Source organism: Pyrus communis, chromosome 15, assembly GCF_041283825.1.
Source record: "Pyrus communis isolate YQ-2024b chromosome 15, ASM4128382v1, whole genome shotgun sequence".
Taxonomy (NCBI): domain Eukaryota; kingdom Viridiplantae; phylum Streptophyta; class Magnoliopsida; order Rosales; family Rosaceae; genus Pyrus; species Pyrus communis.
The window spans coordinates 786,779-805,729 of NC_142579.1; the positions used below are offsets into that span (position 1 = coordinate 786,779).

General features: G+C 36.4%; 2 protein-coding genes across 5 annotated transcripts; one reads left to right on the forward strand and one right to left on the reverse strand.

Annotated features, from left to right (window-relative positions):
* Positions 1-178: 178 nt before the first annotated feature.
* On the reverse strand, positions 179-6,356 carry LOC137713315 (KH domain-containing protein At1g09660/At1g09670). Of its 3 annotated transcripts, XR_015956829.1 has the most exons (9): positions 6,091-6,356; positions 5,741-5,851; positions 3,575-3,660; positions 3,260-3,399; positions 2,666-2,800; positions 2,462-2,578; positions 1,328-1,471; positions 898-1,252; positions 179-399 (listed from the first exon to the last, which is right to left on the reverse strand). XR_015956829.1 is itself a non-coding variant. In XM_068452600.2 (8 exons), exons 2-8 carry the CDS (start codon positions 5,836-5,838, stop codon positions 1,094-1,096), a joined length of 879 nt encoding a protein of 292 aa, XP_068308701.2. In that variant the 5' UTR covers positions 5,839-5,851; positions 6,091-6,356; the 3' UTR covers positions 663-1,093. The 3 variants fall into 3 exon arrangements, 2 of the variants coding, with proteins under 2 accessions (XP_068308701.2, XP_088542123.1); XM_068452600.2 differs by lacking the exon at positions 179-399 and having other exon boundaries at positions 663-1,252; XM_088685997.1 differs by lacking the exon at positions 179-399 and having other exon boundaries at positions 663-1,252; positions 5,981-6,101.
* Positions 6,357-7,421: 1,065 nt separating this feature from the next.
* Positions 7,422-15,493, forward strand: LOC137713298 (regulator of nonsense transcripts UPF3). 2 transcript variants are annotated; one of them, XM_068452592.2, is made up of 12 exons: positions 7,422-7,860; positions 8,546-8,652; positions 8,998-9,093; positions 9,219-9,317; positions 9,449-9,528; positions 9,697-9,810; positions 10,795-10,939; positions 11,638-11,708; positions 12,215-12,662; positions 13,507-13,616; positions 13,722-13,782; positions 14,801-15,493. In XM_068452592.2, exons 1-11 carry the CDS (start codon positions 7,718-7,720, stop codon positions 13,758-13,760), a joined length of 1,452 nt encoding a protein of 483 aa, XP_068308693.2. In that variant the 5' UTR covers positions 7,422-7,717; the 3' UTR covers positions 13,761-13,782; positions 14,801-15,493. The 2 variants fall into 2 exon arrangements, with proteins under 2 accessions (XP_068308693.2, XP_068308686.2); XM_068452585.2 differs by having other exon boundaries at positions 7,461-7,860; positions 10,777-10,939.
* Positions 15,494-18,951: the final 3,458 nt, after the last annotated feature.

Below are 18,951 nucleotides of genomic sequence, written 5' to 3' on the forward strand. Positions count from 1 at the left end.
CGAAAGAAATGTAGAGTCCGTTGTTTCGTGTGTTGTAGATGGGCGTCACAGTAGCACATAATGGAAGGTTTGGTTTGCAATTAGCGTTGTGGTTGTTGAGATGAGACTTAAATGTGTTGGTGGGTCCTACCTTATTAGCTGCGAAAAGGACAAATGGATTCGACATTACAAACCATAATTTAAATACTTAGAAAACCCATGAATTGGACTGATTAGGTGAAATACTTTATTCAATTCTCGTTCTCTCTTCCCATTTCAAGTAAATATGTACGAATTTCATTCCTTTTTTTTTTTTTTTTTTTTTACAAACAATACCGTTAGTGAGTTATGTAGTTGGTTGTCAGGGGAGAGAGGATTCCCTAGGGATCGAACCTGCATCATAGTGCACTTGCTTGGCAACTGTAGTAAAGCGTCATTTATTGTATAAATTTCATTCTATTCCTTAACAATTAACATAAACGAAACATACTTTTATCACAAATGATATCACTAACATAAGCTACACTAAGAAAAAAGAAGAGTTTGAACTCGAGACATAGTGGGTTGAAAAAAATAGAGGTTATATCTATCAAAATAATCCACCACTTGCAACGTAACGTTGACAAATAACAATGCTAACGGGGAAAAGTGAATACAGTGAAGCCAAAACAGAGTGACACTAATTAGAAACTCAACTGAACTTTTTATTTTTATTGCAAACAATTGCACAACATATGCATACAAAAACAAAACTAAAACTAGTCAATGGGTAGCATTTTGCCTAGTACAAGATGCTGGAATATGATCACAGAAAGATTCAAACGACGGCCTACAAGCTAGAGGCTATAAGCTACAATATAACTAAAGAATAGTAATGTGTTCGCTATCAATGGGATAACACACGAAAGAATATATTACCGTGGACGTTGAAGGCATGTCGCACGGAACTAGTGAAGCTGTTGACCCGTCTGAGAGGCCGGAAGAAGGGCTCGAAATCAGTTCATCAGTTTGTCAATAATGCCTCCCAATGTGTTGGAAGTCAAAACTTCGACAAGTCAGATGTGAATGTTTCTGTGATTAAACCACTCGCGATCAGCATATTTTGAGGATTTTATTATTTTCCTGTCTTGGCTCGTTTCATCCCTGTACTGTTGAAGGGCGACAGGCTCGGGCTTAGACTTGGGCTCATACTAGGGCTCTCTTCCCTCAGTGTACCGTTTAGCATAGCCAATTCTCTAAGTTGTTGCTTCTTATAGTGATCGAAGGACTCGTCCTGCAAGAGACGGGTTAAAACTTGTCCAAGAAAATGAATTAAGAGTCAAAACTACATGATCTATACTATTCATACCACAGGCTTCAGAAGGTTATCTAGTATTGCCACTGCATGATCCAACCGAGCATTGATTTTATCCTCCGGAAATTCAGCCTCCACCAACACATGCAACGGCTCATTAAGATGTTCATATCCAGGCTTATCTTTTAATTTCTCTTCCTGAATAAAAACAATGTACACGGCGCATCATGAAAATCAGAGTCAGTACAAATATGTAAGGAGCCAAATGATATCACTGAAACCTAAAATTTGACAAGGATACATGAGTATTTTTCAGACAAATAACTCTTCAATGAAGTTTGAAAGTCGATACTCCGCCTTCCATTTTTAGTATACAATGCCATTCAGAAAAATGTCCAACTTATTTGTCATTCAAATGTTGAGACCACAAAAATATAAGGATAAAAGGTTAGGCAAGCGAATTCAAGATAAGATATACAAGAGTAATCAGGTAAAACCCCAGCCGAAGATAAAAGGATAACAAAAGAATAAAGAATAATCAGGTACAATCCCAGTTGAGGATGATAAGAAAATCAGTAATTTCCTAGCTACCTCCATCTACGTCATTTTCGATAGATCAAGTTGTTTGCAGTGAGTTGCAGTACGAACTTTTTTCATGACTAAATGGAGATTATTACTATATAGAGTATCACTATGACGAGGTTTCACTGTACTATCTTTTTACTTCAACCAACAACAATAAATATATACATCTAACCTACCAAAACAACAATGCAAAATATCTAAGGACAACTGTAATCAGAACAAGAAATTATTTCTAAGTTTCTAATTGATTCGCTAGGATTCCCATATTTGAAAACTTCATGAGCATTGTAGCATTGAAATACGTAAAAACAAAAAAGGAAACACACATTGCCACTAGATGAACATGGATAAGAGCTATCTATGCCATCACCCACAATTTGATATGTCCTTGTTTAGAAGTTTGCAGGTGGCACACAAAAACATAAGATATCTACGAACTTAGTTTTAACGAGCCAAACTCCACCGTAAATCGGAAAAAAAAAATCTTTTGTAGAATGCATGGATTGATTCCTCTAAAACGAATATGGATGAGCAAATTAGGAATTAATTTTTCATGCAACCATGCCATTGCCAACTAACTACTCCAAAAAATATTAACACTACCTTTACAGAATCCTTCACAGAGCCCCGGCCTCGGATGTACACCCTACACTCTGTCATGGCTTCAACTCTTTTTAAGGAGTTCCCACGTGGTCCCAAAATTCGGCCAACAAAATTGTACTGCCAAGTTTGGAGTGAAAAATTGTTAATTAAAACAAAAAGGTTGAAAATCAACCCTATACAAATCATAACCGCTTCCTTTCTTACATGTGGATATTTGTCAACCGGAACATCAAGTCTAATAACTCTCTTTACAATAGGGGTGGCTGGAATTCCTTGCGCCCCAGGCCAGCCCATAGAAGGAGATTGGAACGGGGCCATTCTCTGGATATGTCCATTGTCCTATGGGAGAAATCATCATGAATGAAGATTCACACATACAAACAACATAAGACATGAGCAAAACCTAAACTCTCCTCCCACTAAATCATACACCATCAAAGAGTTTTATTCAGCTACGGGTAGATGATTGAACTACAAATGGGGGAGTTGTTTCAACAGTAACATATTGGAATTTGGCTTGGATGGCCACCAAAACATTACAAACTGGACCACAGCTCCGGCATAGTGTCTCACAGGCTTCTCAAACATGCATAAAAATCCAAAATCTCATCTTACATTTCAAGAAATGAAGGTTATACTGTCACACATGCAAGAAAATACTACGCCCTTGTATGCTTCTAATACTCTGGAAAAAAAAAAAAATTAAACAATGATATTGAATCCAAGCCACAACAAGTATGGTAAAAATGTCAAACAAATTACAAAATACGCATAGCCTACATCTATATCTAGCATTACCTCCATGTGTGTTCCTGGCCATCCCTCCAAATCCATTGGTCTACCATTCGCGTTTTGACTTAATGACCTAAATGGACTGTCATGCTCAAATCTCTCATGATCTGCAAGAGTTTGATTGAAGCCTGATACTCGTCTGATCTCTGTCATGGCATCAAAAAAGTATATTGTTTATGGGTTAAAAGATAAAAAGGTGGTCAAAACTTATTTTCAACAACAAAAAAAGTTAGTTCACAAGAGAGAACAAAATTTAATGTGACGTAAAATTTAGAAGTGGGCTACATAGGGGAAAAACATTAGATAGAAATTTCATCTAACCATGATTTAGAAGTCTGCTACATTGGGGAAATATTTGCAGGAATGGTCCCAACTTTTGCTTCTCTGCCAGTAGTTCAGCCAAATATCTGCCATTACACCAGCCAAATCATGTGTCAACTCCTAGCATACTTCAAAAAGCAGTATTATGTAGTGCCCCCTACTAGTTGACATTCCAAAAGTGAAGTGTATTAATGTAATTTGAGAAAGAATATTATCACAACGTTGTTTGAATGATTGTTTTTACGAACTCAATTGAAGTATTACTGGAAAATGGTCATGATTTCAAAGGGAATGAGCAACATGCTCAAACATCGTCACTTCATCTTCACTTGTATGCAGGAAGTGAGATGTGCATCAATGATTCAGAAAAGTACGAACATCATTACAATGGACAAGATGACTGGAAGCCAACATAATAAAGAACATTAATATGACTAAAAGGATAAAAGCAGCCCCTCCAGCCAGTAAAAGAACAGCAAAACAAAAAGAAGAGTTTCTCTGAACTTTGAACAGTCTAAAATCCACAAAGACGACTGTGATTGAAATTTGTCCCCAAACTCCACTCCCTCCCAACAGTAAAAAATCTTTCTATATCTTTCTTACCCTTCCTCCCAAAGCACTACAATCACACCACAACTCCATAAAACTTCTTATGTGAACCGTCAACCCTTGAACTTCCTCATTAAAAATTGCAAAACAACTTTCTGGTATAACCCAACTTTCACTCAACATCTCCGCCACAACCAAACGCAACTGGGTAATGACAAAAAATAGGTTCAATACTTTTTGCCACACACTTGCGCATCATACACCAGTGAGCAGAGACATTAGGTTTACAGCATTCAACCATGTCACAAGTGTTTCACCTTATAGTGATCCATATGTTTCACTCAAACATTATACACCAGTCAGGAGAGACAGATACTAGGTGTCTAGCTTTCAACCATGTCACACATGTTTCATCTAACCATTACAAATGGACAAGTGGGGTCTGGGGACTATCTGACACAATAACAGCAATATGTATAACAACAGCAGTGATTTGGGTTCCACTTAAAAGATGAGAGAAAAAGCAGGTGAGCATGAAAGTAGGTTTAAAACTATGTCTCACAACTTTCACCTGCCATGCTAACAACACTTTTCCACTGAAGAGCATGATCGCATCAAAAGAATGAGTGGGTTTGTCTTTTTCCTTTTATGCTTTGATTCAATATTTAGAAATATATAGCACTATGTATGATATGAAAGCAGCGGATGGGAAGTGAAATAAGAATTTGTCTGGTTAAAGCCCAATTTGCAAGCACTCAAATTACCCTTTGAAGCTTATCCATGTTAACAAGTTCCTGAGAATTACTTTGTTCGATATTCAATGGGGTTCGCTGGCTATAGAGATCAATTAATGGCATTTAAAATATAAAATAAAAAATAAATAAATAAAAGAAGTCACTTTTGTCTGAAATGTATGCAAAATCAACTTCCCAAACGCACGTACGAAAGTAGCAATCAATTTTTTTCTTGATTGGTATAACAAATTGACTATTTATGGCATTTAAACAATATTTCTACTTCAAATAAAGTCCGAAATTCCTTCGCAAGACATATCAATAAAAACATAAACATTTAATCTTGAACAGTAAAAGAAACCAGCAATCTAGATATAATTTATCACATTTCAGGAAGATAAAAAAGTAGTTAAATTACAAGGTAAAGTGAAATGTCTGCAAGAACAATCTCCCAAATATGAAATCATTTACTAGCTCCCTTTAGATATTTTTCCATCTGAAACTGAAAATCAAATGGGGTTTATGTAATTAACTCCCAAAAACTCATGGGGCATGCTCGAGGACTCGAAAGTTCATAGAGCAGTACTATCTTAATCCTACTAAAGATACTAGAGGAAATATAAGGACTGAAACCCAAATACATCAGAAAAGCATAGGACAGCCACATATATGGGATAAAACACATAATCCCTTGAAAACTAAAGTATTTTCTATGAAAGACAAAATTAATAGAACAGCCATCGATGTATAATGTATTTATGATAAAACCACCACTCACACCGACAGAAAATGTCAAGTACATATCACTGATAAACTATCAACAAGGAACCGAAATGAGATCGAATTAACAGGTAAAACATTAAATATTAAGCAAATTACTGACCTCTCTCGGTCTGCAGGGAGAGAAGACCTGCGTGGAGAAGCATGGACTCCAGGAGGTGGGTACTGGAAGTAACTTCCAGGAGGGATTCTCTCCCCCATACCACAGGGACTACTGTCCATGTCAAAGAACCCACAACAGAAATGAACAAAACCACTTCAGAAAACGCAGAAAAAATGGCATATCACTATATAAAGGTCAAATGAGCAAACCCAGTTGAGAAAAACACCGATAAAGCAATACCTTCACAAGAAAATTGAACCCACTTTGAAGAAAACACGCAGCACCCAATAGAACAACACACAACCCAGCAAGAAAAAAAATACCATGTACTTACAGATAGAGAGGCTTACCGGACGGGAAGGAGAGACGAGGGAGGTGGGGGCAGAGAGATTCAAATCTTTTCTGCCCCTTATTGGAGGTGGGGATTGGTGCGAGAGAGAGAGAACAAAGAGGCAATCCCTACTACACCACCAGTCTCAATGATCCCTTCCTTGTATTTATATTCAATCAAATCTCACTCGTTTTAGTTTTCCCTTTTTTTTTTCTTTTTTTTTTTTTTTTTTGGGCCACTGCTGTATTATTTTTGTTGTGCCGCCCGCCTGATCCGCTGCCGCACGTTGGGGTTAGCTGTTAGCATGGTTTAAAAACCTCGGACTTAGGAGAGATTTTTTTAATCTGATGGAAAGACGGCTCGATATATTAGTGTCATAATATAATTGTAATAGCACTTGAAAAAAATATGGAGTGTTGAAAGTAAACCTGAGCACTTGTATTATAATACTTGAACTGTTTTTTCCCGCACACTTAGAACACATTTTTTTTTGGTAATCACTTAGAGCATATTTAATTTAATTTGATATTAACAAGAACTAATATTAAATGTCTTACTTACTGAACTTATTCTTTATACAACTAATCACTTTTATTTTTTTTTTAGAATAAACAATATTATTTATACTAAAATGGATGAGTTTTGCCTCAGAATGAGTTAGCAATAATATGGATATATTTACTTACAGGTGAAAATGAATACCATTAGATCATAGTACTAAGTGACACATTAATATTTTACTTAGTTTCAAATTCAAGCTCCAATACTTGTTAAATACATAATTATATCGTAATTTCTCTCAAATTTTCCAAATATTTAATACTCTCAATTTTTTCCAAATCAATTGCATATTTGTATCTTATTTTAACGCATTATTGTTACAAAACTAAACAAAAAATGATAAAGAGAAATGAGTAGAAGTGAGTATAGTAATGATAATCTTTACCAAATTGAAATAAAACCAAACCGAAATTGAAGAATTGAACCAAACTGAAATTTATTAGTTCGGTTTCAATTTAGTTGTTTAAAAATTAAACTGAACCAAAATAGGCAAAACGTACCCTTAACTATAGAAGGCTATTCCCTCCGAGCATAAGCAAATTACTAGAAGTTGGAGGTTTTTAAGTTGAAGTGTTGAAGTGTTGAAGTGTAGAAGATGGTTTGGTTTTCGGTTTTGTTAAAAACTGAATAAAACCGAAACAATTTTCTCATCTTTTTAATGTAAAAAATATCGTTTTGTTTTAAAATAAAAATAAAAAAATAAAAAAAACCGAAACCTCCCCGTAAAATTAGGAGTCTAAACGGTGCGTCCTACGTTATTACTTCCATATGTCACGCGCCAACACGCCCACGTATGCATACATATATGACTTCTTCGCACAAAACCCAGAGAGAAGGACAGAGGAGAGGGGGAGGAGACCTGAAAGCGCAAAACGCAACCGTTTCCAACTCACTCTTGCGTCTGTAGCTTTTCCGTGCATGGCGATTGGTGAATTTGGGCTTTCAATTAAGAATTAGGGTTCTTCAGAAGCCAATAAGATGTAGTTTAACGGACAATTTTTCGTGTATTTTCGAAGCAATTTGCGAAAATCGCTCGAGTCTGCTGCGAAGCTTTTTTCTAGGGTTTTTAGTTTTTGGAAGGGGAGATGATGAAGGGCCAGTTGGATCGTACAAAGGTGGTGCTGCGACACTTGCCGCCTTCGATTTCGCAAGCTGCGCTTGTGGAACAAATCGACGGTTTCTTTGCTGGCCGCTACAGTTGGGTCGCTTTTCGTCCGGGCAAGAAGAGGTTAGGGGTTTCTGTCAATTTTTTTATTGGTTCTACTTGAAATACAACTTCTTTTGCTGTTTTACGTGTCGGTTTGGCTTTGTTTTCGTCATTTTGTTGATGGGTTAGCATAATTATTCCGTAGAAATTGAGTACCATAGGTTCATGCTACTTGGAATGTGGACTTTGTATCGGATGGGAATGTTGGGTGGGTTCTTCTGATCGCTCCTGTGATCGTCATTAACATGGATTTGCAATTGAAATATGTCTTTTGATCTTCTATTTTGTGCTCTTGAAGGTCATTGATGAATGTAATTTATTGCAAAGTCAGAAATTTTATTGTTGCCATTATCTGTTTAAGATTTTTCACATTTCAGTTTGCATGGTTCGGATTGCATAGTTTTTCATAGCTACTGGGTCATCTCCAGGTTCTTGCATTTATATTTTAGTCCAAGGAAATGTTTCCAGTATTGGTGGTATCTCAAGAATCCTTTATTCCGGCTGTTGCTTGTTTCTGTGGCTTTGTTTCCTACTTTTGTTTGATAATTCTGGGCTCCTTGTTCTAATGTTGAAACTTCCTTTCATGGCTTAAATTGTAATTGTAATAGCATAATGACTAGCCACATTTGAATTAAGTGTTTGAAACTTTGAATGTTCGGCTGGATAGAAGATTAGCTAATTTTCTTTTCTTGAATTAATTTTTCAGCCAAAAGAATCAGTCGTATTCTAGAGCCTACATTGATTTGAAGAGGCCAGAGGATGTATTCGAGTTTGCTGAATTCTTTGACGGTCATCTGTTTGTTAATGAGAAGGGTACTGTTTGAGCATGCATTTGCAGATTTATCATACACATCAATTCTCTTGCTGGAAGTCTTGTTGAAATATATCTTTATTCAGCTTATACGCATGTTTGTTTTTTAAATTACATTTATTCTTTCTGTTGCTAAGACGCACTCCAAACTCAGGGTGGTGAGCAAGTTTTTTCTTGTGCTTTACTTGCAGCTCAAGAAATATAAACGCTGAATTTTTTATTTTTTTAGAAGACTTAACATGCCGTTCTCATGTTTTTGTCTTTGTTTATATTCTATTTGTCTCAGGAACCTTTCACAATTTTTATATGAGACATGGAATTTAAACGTATTTATTTTCCATTTTCAGGTGGTCAATTTAAAGTTATTGTTGAGTATGCTCCATCACAACGTGTTCCAGAACATTGGTCTAAGAAGGATGGTCGTGAAGGAACCATATTCAGAGGTAATAATTTAACATTTAACATTCATTTAAATAAAAATTCGACAGCTTGTTTTGTTGCATGTGGACTTATATATACAATCATTTTCCTGTTAGTAAGTACAAGTATTTACTTGATGAACATCTAGATCCCGAGTATCTGGAGTTTCTTGAATTTATTGCAAAGCCTGCTGAGAATCTTCCAAGTGCAGAGTTACAATTGGAGAGAAGAGAAGCAGAACGATCTGGTTAGTCAGACAGATCTCTTAATATAATATAAGCTTGGAGCTTGTAATTATAGACAACAAAGAAAATTCCGAAAACTCAAAATTCTCATAGTGCATTCTTTTAAATGGTTCACTTTTCTTATTTTTTAAAGGTGCTGGAAAGGATGCTCCTATAGTTACACCATTAATGGACTTTGTTCGTCAAAAAAGGGCTGCCAAGGCTGGATCTCGGGTATTTTATGGATTATATTACTGAAAACTAGGAGACAATTGATTAGTGGAAATTCATATTTTCAATATGATTTTCAATTATTGCATTTTAGTGCTGTTGGGAGCTGTTAAAATTGAATTTTAGATAATGATTGATGACTTTCTAAGCATACTTCTTGTTTGTTGACAGAGGTTACTGTCTAATGGTAAAGCAAGCACAAGAGCTGGTGTATCATCTGCTCGAAGTCCTACTTTACCTATGACCAAACGAGGTTCTGAGAGGAAAAAGAATTCTGCCTCAATGGTACTTATTTTTTTATGCATATGAAGTTCACATAGGGCAACGCCAGTTTATGAAATCACTATATATTCTGTTATATTTTTCCTGAATAACTGTTTGAGTGGTAAATCTCACTCTTAGCCTCCCATTGATCAGAATTGAGAACTATTGATCTAGAACACCCAGTGATTGATCGGAATTGAGAACTGTTGATCTAGAACACCCAGTGATTCACGACCTCCACCTTCTTTGGAATCCTTTTCATTCCCCACATCATCTTGGAAATCCTGGTTAACATGGGCATAAGTTTCAAATTATAGATCATCTCTCTTCTCAGTGCTTGTGTGAAACTCTACCTTCATGTTCAAATATGACGAAGGCTGGTAGATATTTATGTTTAACAATGGTTCACTAGGAGTTCGACATTTGCATTGGCCAGACTTTTCCATATAATCGAATTGAGGGGTTGATATGTCTCAACTTTTAACCTTTGGAGTTCCCCAGGAATTGAACAAATACTTTCAGCAATGGTAACCCCCTTTTTTATTTATGTTTTTTGAAAGCTATAATACCATGAATTCAATAGTGCTAGTACTCATATATGCAACATTGTAGTTATTATATTTGATCAATGTTATTGTTATCATATGTCATTGTTCAAAAAATAGAAGATATGAAACTTGTAAGGGTAATTGCTTTTTTAACTTTTGGGTATGGGTTGTATATCCAAAATTTGAATAATTTTGTTGGTTCTCTGCATTACTTCTGGTATTAAAAGGTATCGTACTAAATGTAGAATCCATGGCTTATCCTCTTCCAGCTGGACCATTTTCATCTTATTCATTGGGTTTTGCATTATTCTGTTTTCTTGTAGTTGGCCAGCCTATGGTGTTTTCTTAGTTTTTCAATTTTTGCAGTTCCTAGTTCCGTATTTGTCTCGTAATTTATAATTGATTGCATGTCAAATATTTTGTTTATGGTTGTTAATAGGGTCTGTCTGATTTGCAGTATGTTGTGAGGGATGCTAGAAAGAACACCGGTGACAAAAACAAGTCAACACATATATTGGTACCCAAGCGCGAGGATCAGCAACCTTCCAAGAAGTCTGCCACTTTGGCATCTGCAGTTGGAACCGAATTGTTGGAAGATAGTGGTATGTCGTTTGATTGTTTGAGAGTATTTGCTGACGACTATGCATTGTTTGCCCCTAGTACCTTCACTCACATGTAATGACTCACTGGTTTTCTTCGTCTGCGAAGTGGAGTTATCACTTTTGATGGCTCTTTTAAATGTACTTTGACGTCAAAGTTCTTTTCCCTTTCATTCTTATGCCTCTTGTGATTTTGTGATTATGTTGCAGAACTATAGTTTTAGGAATGGACTTTGTGCCTTTGGTCATTTACAGAATTTAAGGTTTTAAATTTCGTCGAGTTTTAAACTTTGGTCTTAGTTCGGCTATAATCTTGATTTGGTTGCAGAAAATGCTTTCATAGCTAAGAATTTTTTTTGGTAATTTTCATTGTTTCAGTTAATTTTCATGTTAGCTTGATATTGTTTTAAGTTTTAGTTGGAGAATATCGACACAGTTCTGCATTTGCAAGCTTCTTCTTTGCATCCTTTCACATTTGAGTTTGTAGGTTTTTTCCTCCCTCCTATCGTTCCCTTTTTTTAGTATTGTCCGTATTCCATTTTCTGGTACTGGATTGTTATTGTTGTATGGTATTTTCTTTTATTGATGTCCCCACCCCCAAAACCTTCTTTTGCGGTTGTTTCCTGAATTCTGGTATGCCTTTTTCTTCTGACAGTGAGTTGGTTTCAGTTTTGATCTTTAAGTACTTACCACTATTTCAGGAGTTTCTGGTGCTGATGCTGGGAAAAAGAAAGTCTTGCTTGTGAAAGGGAAAGAGAAGGAGATATCTCATGTACACCTCCTCCTTCCTGCTTGATCCTGATCTCATTTACTATTGGTTATCTTTTTCTCTACATATATTAATTTTCAATGGTGGGCCGGGAGGGCTTATTTATGTTTTATTATGTGGTTCTATCAATATGCCAAAAGATGCCAGTTAAAACTTACATACTAGTTAACTTGTTGCACTTTTTGTACAGCATGATATAATTTAACGCTATATTCAGTTGTGATAGTGGCTATAGGTGCATATACTGTAGTGGTAAAGACATGCATGTACATACTATTATATTGTTTATTGAGCGCATGTTTCTGTGGAAAAGATCTAGATGCAACTATGTATTAATTTGCATATTTTAAGCATTATGTTATGTAAAATAAACATTTAGCTTCTGAAAAATGGTCATCAAATAAATCACGAAGTGCAACTTTTTGTTTGCGTATTAAGACTGGTTGAAGATGCACACTGAGAGATGTGGTCTCTTTGACTTCTGTTCATGTCTATCACTCCTTGTGCAGGTGCCGCCAAACATGTCACAGCAGCAGAGTTCATATTCTAAAAACATAGGTGGTTCAATTGCACTGAATCAGAACCCGCGTCGTCATGATAATGGAAGGATTATAAAAGGCATACTTCTGAACAAGGAGGCACGTCAAAGTCAGTCTTCTGGGATTCACTCAGGGCAGCAAATCCAGAGTTCGAGTTCAGATAGGGACAAACAATTTCCTCGATCGCAACATGTGCAATTGATTTTAAAGGATACAAATGGGGCTCCAGATCATAAGATAGTTGGGAATGACTTGCATGATATTTATAGTGAGAAGCAGGAGAAACGGACAAGAAATAAGGACAGACCTGATCGTGGTGTATGGACGCCTCTTAATCGTTTAGATGGATCATCTGCAAGTGATGAGTCTTTCTCATCTGCTTTTCAACCGGATCACTCACTTTTAGATTCTTCAGAAGGTGCGACTCCTATTCAAAGAAAACTTTGTTTTCGGGTTATAGTGCATCAATGTTTATGTTCCTTTCCATGAATAATTGAAAATAATATGGACATAGGTAAGAAAATACTATTGTTGAAACGTTGAAGAGCTTATCAGGCATAATTTTTCATGATAAAAAAAATTCCTGTGTAGGGTTCTTATATTAAATACTACAAGTGGGAATTTAAAACCCAGCTATTAGATATCTGCGTAAGTTCCAAAAACACAATTATGGACAAAAATTCTAACATCTCTATGTTGGTAAAATTGAAGAGGAACAATTTTTTGTGAAACTTCAAATGCTGTTTATTTGATCGATTATCTACTATTTTGACTATAAAAAAACTAGTTAAATATAGGTTCATAAGGGCGCCCCACTTTCTAAATATAGTGCAGGCTGTGCAGCTTACATGCTTACTCATAAATTGTTGTAGTGACTAGTGACTGATTGGATTGTGTCAAATTTCCACTTGTAATACTTCCAACACAGGATAATGTGGGGGAGGTTTAGGTAATAGGGTACAATGCATGTGATATGTATCTTACATTAGCTTTTGTATGTAGGTGATATTCTCAAGCCTAAATTTTTGTGGTGCTATTGAAATTTTGACCAAACACAGGCAATGGCAGTTTTATGCCATTATTATTCCGGGATCAAAATTTGGGTTCTTATGACTTTAAATGATGTTTCTATATGACTAGCAAATGTTTTGCACATTAAAGCACCTCCGCATTTGCGCGATCTATTTATGCATCTTTAGCTAGGCAGGAGCTTGGTGCATTTTTCTTAATGTAGTAATAACAAATACTAATACTTAATGCAGGCTCTCATAAACATCATGGTCGCCGTGGAGCAAAACATGTTAAGGAACTTGATGGCTCACCAGTTGCAGGTGAAGGAAAACATTCGAAGAGAGGCTATGGCTCCCACGAGGTGCATGAAGTCTGTTTTTAGCATGCTGCTTTACTTGTTTTCACTATCTTGTCTTTTGCTCATTCTGTAATAGGCTTTTAAACTTTTACTTTGATGTGTCTGCAGAAACAAGTGTGGATTCAGAAGTCGAGTTCTGGTTCCTAAGGATTTATTTTTTCTTAAACTGGTAAGCACTTATTTTGGATCAGTTTTATATCCACATCATCTGAATTATTCTGATCATCAACTAAATTATCCTGCTTTCATTATTTTCTATGCTATGTATAATTGATATTAGTCACTAAAAGGCCATACAAGTCGATTGAAAAAGAGTGATACCTGTTAATGATAAGAGAGAAACTAACTTAGGTGGTAGGAATATATGCATTATAGACCTCTAAAAGGTAGAGCAGTGAAAGTAGAAGGTAAAAGGTAAAACACCACGAGACAGATCAAAACTAACATGTGATTCATTTGCAATACGGATGGCTCTTTTTTTATTCTTTTTAATTAATTAGTTATTGCTTTTGATAAAAAAAATAATAATAATTAGGTATTGCTCTGAGTCTTCTAATTGTTTAGTGACCGGCAAGTAGGGAATTAACTGTTTAATGAACTATTTTTGAGAAATTAAATTTCTTGTGTGTTATAATGACTCTTTTGGACACCAATATAGGACAGTTAAAAATTAAATGAGATCAATTGTCATCTATTATGAATTGGGGTACCCTAATGCACTATATGAAGTTTCTTGTTTTGTTCTTATGGCTTTCATTTGAGATTCCCGGAGTCTTTCACTTGCATTGGTATGTTGTGACAATCACTATTGCCAGCACTGCCGAAGATGCTATTTTTATATTGACTATGGAAACTGCTAGCTATGCTACCATTTTCTAGAACTACTGCGTGCACAACTGCATTAGTTTGCCATCAAAGCCTAGCATTTCATTTTGAAGTTCTCTCTTTCCAGACGCTTCTCCCTCCTGCAGTATTGTTGAATCCATGCATGATCTACCAGCATTGAAAATAACATATAGATATTGTGTTACATGTATGATGGGTAATTAAGAAATCCACGTATGCATGATTAGTATATATTGCAAGAAATAGAGAAAAGAGGAAATCGACGCTTCTGATAAGAGGCTTAAATGGGGATTTGTCTTCTTATAAACGACTTAAATTGGTTTCTGTTTGTGACTTTGTAGTTTGATGTGTGGCTACTTGAACCTTGAGAGCGAATTACCAAAAAAAACGAGAAAAAGAGAACCTTCATAGTGAGGCTATAGCAGCGCCCTGAAGCTGTCTGTTTTTGCCGGACAGATTACCAGGTGTAAACAAAAAGCTTCGGCAGCAAAGATGTTCCTTTTGGGAAAGCCATAAAGAAACCGGTATATAAAGATAATGTGTTTTGAAGAAACTGCCAAGTTTGGTGGTGACGATATGGAAATAGGAGGGGAAAGGAAGAATAATAAAAGTCATCAGAGTATATAACACAGTTTTCATCTCGGTGCCCCACCAATGGGTTCCTCTCAGAAGAGTTACAGACAGTCATTGTCGCCCTTCACTGGTTATCGGGATATCTATGTTATAGATGGTTGTCATCCATTAGTAAAACTGTAAATATAGAAGCGGAGCACTATATACAGATTCATGGTTTCATTATTTCTTGTATGCTATTGCCTTGTTGCGAGCAGTCTAGCATCTGGAACCAGGTATATTGTGTAAAGGCCCCGGGGTTTTCGCCGATACCCTTTTGCAGTTGATGGCCGGGCGAGTGACTGATTGATTGAGTCTGTTTTGTCGGTGTGTCACCTTGTTTTAACGGATGAGACATCGCTCTGAGTGAGATTGTATACAGGTCGTGGTAGTGTTTAATTGCCAGAACATAGTTTGTGTTCTCTCTCTCTCTCTCTCTCTCTCTTTCTCTCTCTCTCTCTCTCTCTCTCTATGTATATATATATATATATATATATATATATATATATCTGCTGTTATATTGAATACAGGTTTCTGTAGTTTGTGCTTTAATTACTGGAATGTAGTTTGTGTCGCCATCTCTCGTTGTACCGTTGGGGAAAAAACTCAAAAAATGGCCTCCAGTGGTCCATTCTTGCCAAGGCAAGTGCCCGGTGAAGACCGACCACCGGGCCGAGGGAGCTTTAGGGCATGCGTGATGGCACAGAGTTGGAATGCAACGTTGATGATTGGAATTATATATTTCAAATCCTATGTATGCATGCTGTAGCTATAGGGTTTTCGAATTGTATATTTCAAAAACACTAGAAAGTAGAAACATTTATGTTCAGGTTTGCTTTTTCAAAAAGCACTTATGCTCAGAAGCCTTGTAGATACAGTAAAACGCTTCTATTAAATATTGAAGTCATTTATCATAAGCATTTTTGGCGAGGACTTCACTTTCAAACACTCATATCATTCAGGCTTAGAGAAGTATACAAACCGAACTACGTACATTTTGTACGACTAAATGCATACACGGATTTGTTAATAATACGTCTCTATAACGATCAAAGCCAATTGGGACTGTGAAGCTGCAGAAATTAACAAACCCTACGTCGCAGCCTTACAAGGGAATAAAAGTGACTCCTCATCATTTTTCACGTTCTCTAGCGTCACCAAGAAACCCTAGCCTAAACATGTCGAGTTCGACAAAAACAGAGTGAAAAATATTCCTACCCTAGTAAGCTTTTTATTATTTATTGCTTCCTCAACAAAACCGACATTCCGGATGTAGGTAAGTTTTCCTTTCACGAGAGAAAATTGATAAAAATGCAGAATTAGATCAAGTCGGATTCAGAAAACACGTGACAATGTGGCAATATGAATCTTTCTGCATGCAACATAGTTTTTAGTTTTTTTTTTTTTTTTTTTTTTTTTGAAGATTGTGCACTTTGACATTCACAAATGAATCATTTCGGAGAAAGTCTTAATTGTCGTCGGTTTGGTTTTTTTAGTGTCTCTTCAGTTCTATTTTCAAATAAAATTTTGTACCATGTCCTTCACTTAAAAAGTTTGGAGAGGGGGATTGGGAAAGCATATCAAGAAACTCTGTGATTTCCAAGACTCGCTCCAGCCCAAGTTGCAAGCCACGCACAGAAATACTTCGCTCGGAAGCGCATGCTCAGAGAAAGGATGAGCAGATCAAGGGCAATCATCCATGATATTATTACGACAACTGTTGACAATGGAAGTGTCTTGTCTCACCAGCAGCAGCTGCCAATTACCGCGGCACAACAGAATAAAACATCTGCACCAAGCGCAGCCACCATGGTAGGAGGAGGAGGAGGTGGACCGCAGTCAGTGAAGCACAGGCCTCAGCCGCACATACAGAAAAAGCTGGGACTAAACTGTGTAATATCAACACTCTTCTTGTGCCGTGTCAAATTAAGGACTGCATGCAGCTGTGATTGTTTGGTAGCTTCAATGCCTTCAGTTTCTTCGCTTGAAATAATTACTGGCTTTATTGCTAAAAGATGCTTATAGTATCAGGTTTATTTAAATCACAGCTGGAAGTATAAGCCTACAAGGTTCATACTATTTACATTCTCCCAAGGACGCGTAAGCTCGAAGGAAAATGATTTTCACACTCCCATTTTCTTCACTTACACTCCTTGCTTGTCTATGTTCCTTGATTGATCGTTGATGCATTCAATCTTGCGACCAAACATGAGAGGGTATGAAGCTGCAGAAATTAACAAACCCAACAAGCATGCTGATAGTGTATAAATTAACATATCAAATTCGTTTCCGTTATGGTTTCTCAAAACTTTATTGATCTGCCGAGACTAGTGAAACGTAGCATAAGTAACATGTCATTATGTTTCTCAGTACCATATCATGATCTGAATTACAAGAAAATAAACAAACACTAGGACATGTTCCACGGTTCCTTCCAAACATGTATTAATTTACTGCGTTGCTTATGATTAATCACTTGTAATTTATGTTATGTGGAGAACCGTGGAGCGTGCGGCATGGTGCTGGCTTTAGCCGATCGAGAGAAATGCGAGGTGAAGTTAGTCTGATCTCCATTGACACCAGAGGTTTCTTCGAAGGAACCGAGGAACGGATTGACCAGCAATACAAGCCCGCCGGTAAAGACTCTTTCCCGGGGCCTTCAACTTCCATCCCTCAGCTATATATTGTTGTGGAGATTCTATATTTCCCGGCATCGGAGTCCCTGCGGTTGCTGCTAGTGGTGCGATTGTAGCCAACTCACTAGTTTCTGTGTCTCAACTCCGAACTTCTTGATGCCATTGGAATTTGAAATGAAAATTTGAGGCTGCTTAAAATGACTGTTTCGGAAACTATTTTTTGGATCGATTTTGATATTGGGATGCCTGCTGGAAATGAAATGGATCGAAATAATCGAAAAATTATAATTTCAACATGATAAGACGCGGAGTGTGAAGTCAAAGTACATGTCTGTCTTCTTCTACGTTCGTTTGCCTTGGATGAAAATAAGGGGACGCGGAGAGTTACGTTTGCATGCTGTCCATAAAAGTACTTTAGATGATTGACTTTTAGGGCATGCTTTTTCAAGTAGTTTGCCTTGTGGGCCTCTTCTTGGGACTTATCCTAATTGTTTGAGATTTAGTCCTTGAAATGTCATTTTTGGTTCATTCAGTTAGTCTTGAAGTAATTTTAAGTTGCCGGAATATTTGAATTCGAGATTTTTTCAAACATTTGATTTAAGCGTGGGACCTTTATGATTGAAGAATTGTATCTACGATGATTATGTAACTATTGAGTAATGATGTTTTTATCAACATGTATGGCCTCTTTTTTCTTCACCGGTATTTATTTCATGTGATTTTACTCCGATAAGATTTTTTCTAAAGACCATTTCCTCTTAACATGCCTGCTACAACGTACAGGAAAAAAAAAATTACAAATATGAAGGGCAAAAGCAGTTTTTCTTTTTTCCATTTAAAAATATATTAGACAAATTAAATTTGTAATATAAGACTTGGGTTGTTAATAAGTCAAGTAAAACTGAATATCACTTTGCTCAAACTTGAATTGTTCAATTTTTTTTCGAACTCAAACGAGCCTAACTCAAGAGAACTTAAAAAATAAAAATCAATACCAAGCTCAATTGCTTCGGGCTAATAGTGCGCTCTTGCAAACAAGAATTTTCAAATTTATCAAGACACATTTTCATTGTGGAATACATTAAACAGAAAACATATAACACAAAAGATTCAAACATAGTTGTTGGCACAAAGTCAGCCGATGCTTCTTCCCAAGATATAGTCATTGCTTCTTCTTTAGGAAAAAAAATTTACGACACGTAAGCTTTTTATCTCTGCGCAGCATTGCTCCGTCATACTTTCGT

Coding starts and splice junctions, on each gene's coding strand:
- LOC137713298 (XM_068452585.2), top strand. CDS start 7,718: ATGATGAAGGGCCAGTTGGATCGTACAAAGGTGGTGCTGCGACACTTG. Junction 9,318..9,448: donor AAGAGAAGCAGAACGATCTG/GTTAGTCAGACA, acceptor TATTTTTTAAAG/GTGCTGGAAAGGATGCTCCT. Junction 9,529..9,696: donor CTGCCAAGGCTGGATCTCGG/GTATTTTATGGA, acceptor GTTTGTTGACAG/AGGTTACTGTCTAATGGTAA.
- LOC137713315 (XM_068452600.2), bottom strand. CDS start 5,838: ATGGGGGAGAGAATCCCTCCTGGAAGTTACTTCCAGTACCCACCTCCT. Junction 3,661..5,740: donor CTCCCTGCAGACCGAGAGAG/GTCAGTAATTTG, acceptor GTGTAATGGCAG/ATATTTGGCTGAACTACTGG. Junction 3,400..3,574: donor TAGCAGACTTCTAAATCATG/GTTAGATGAAAT, acceptor ATGCCATGACAG/AGATCAGACGAGTATCAGGC.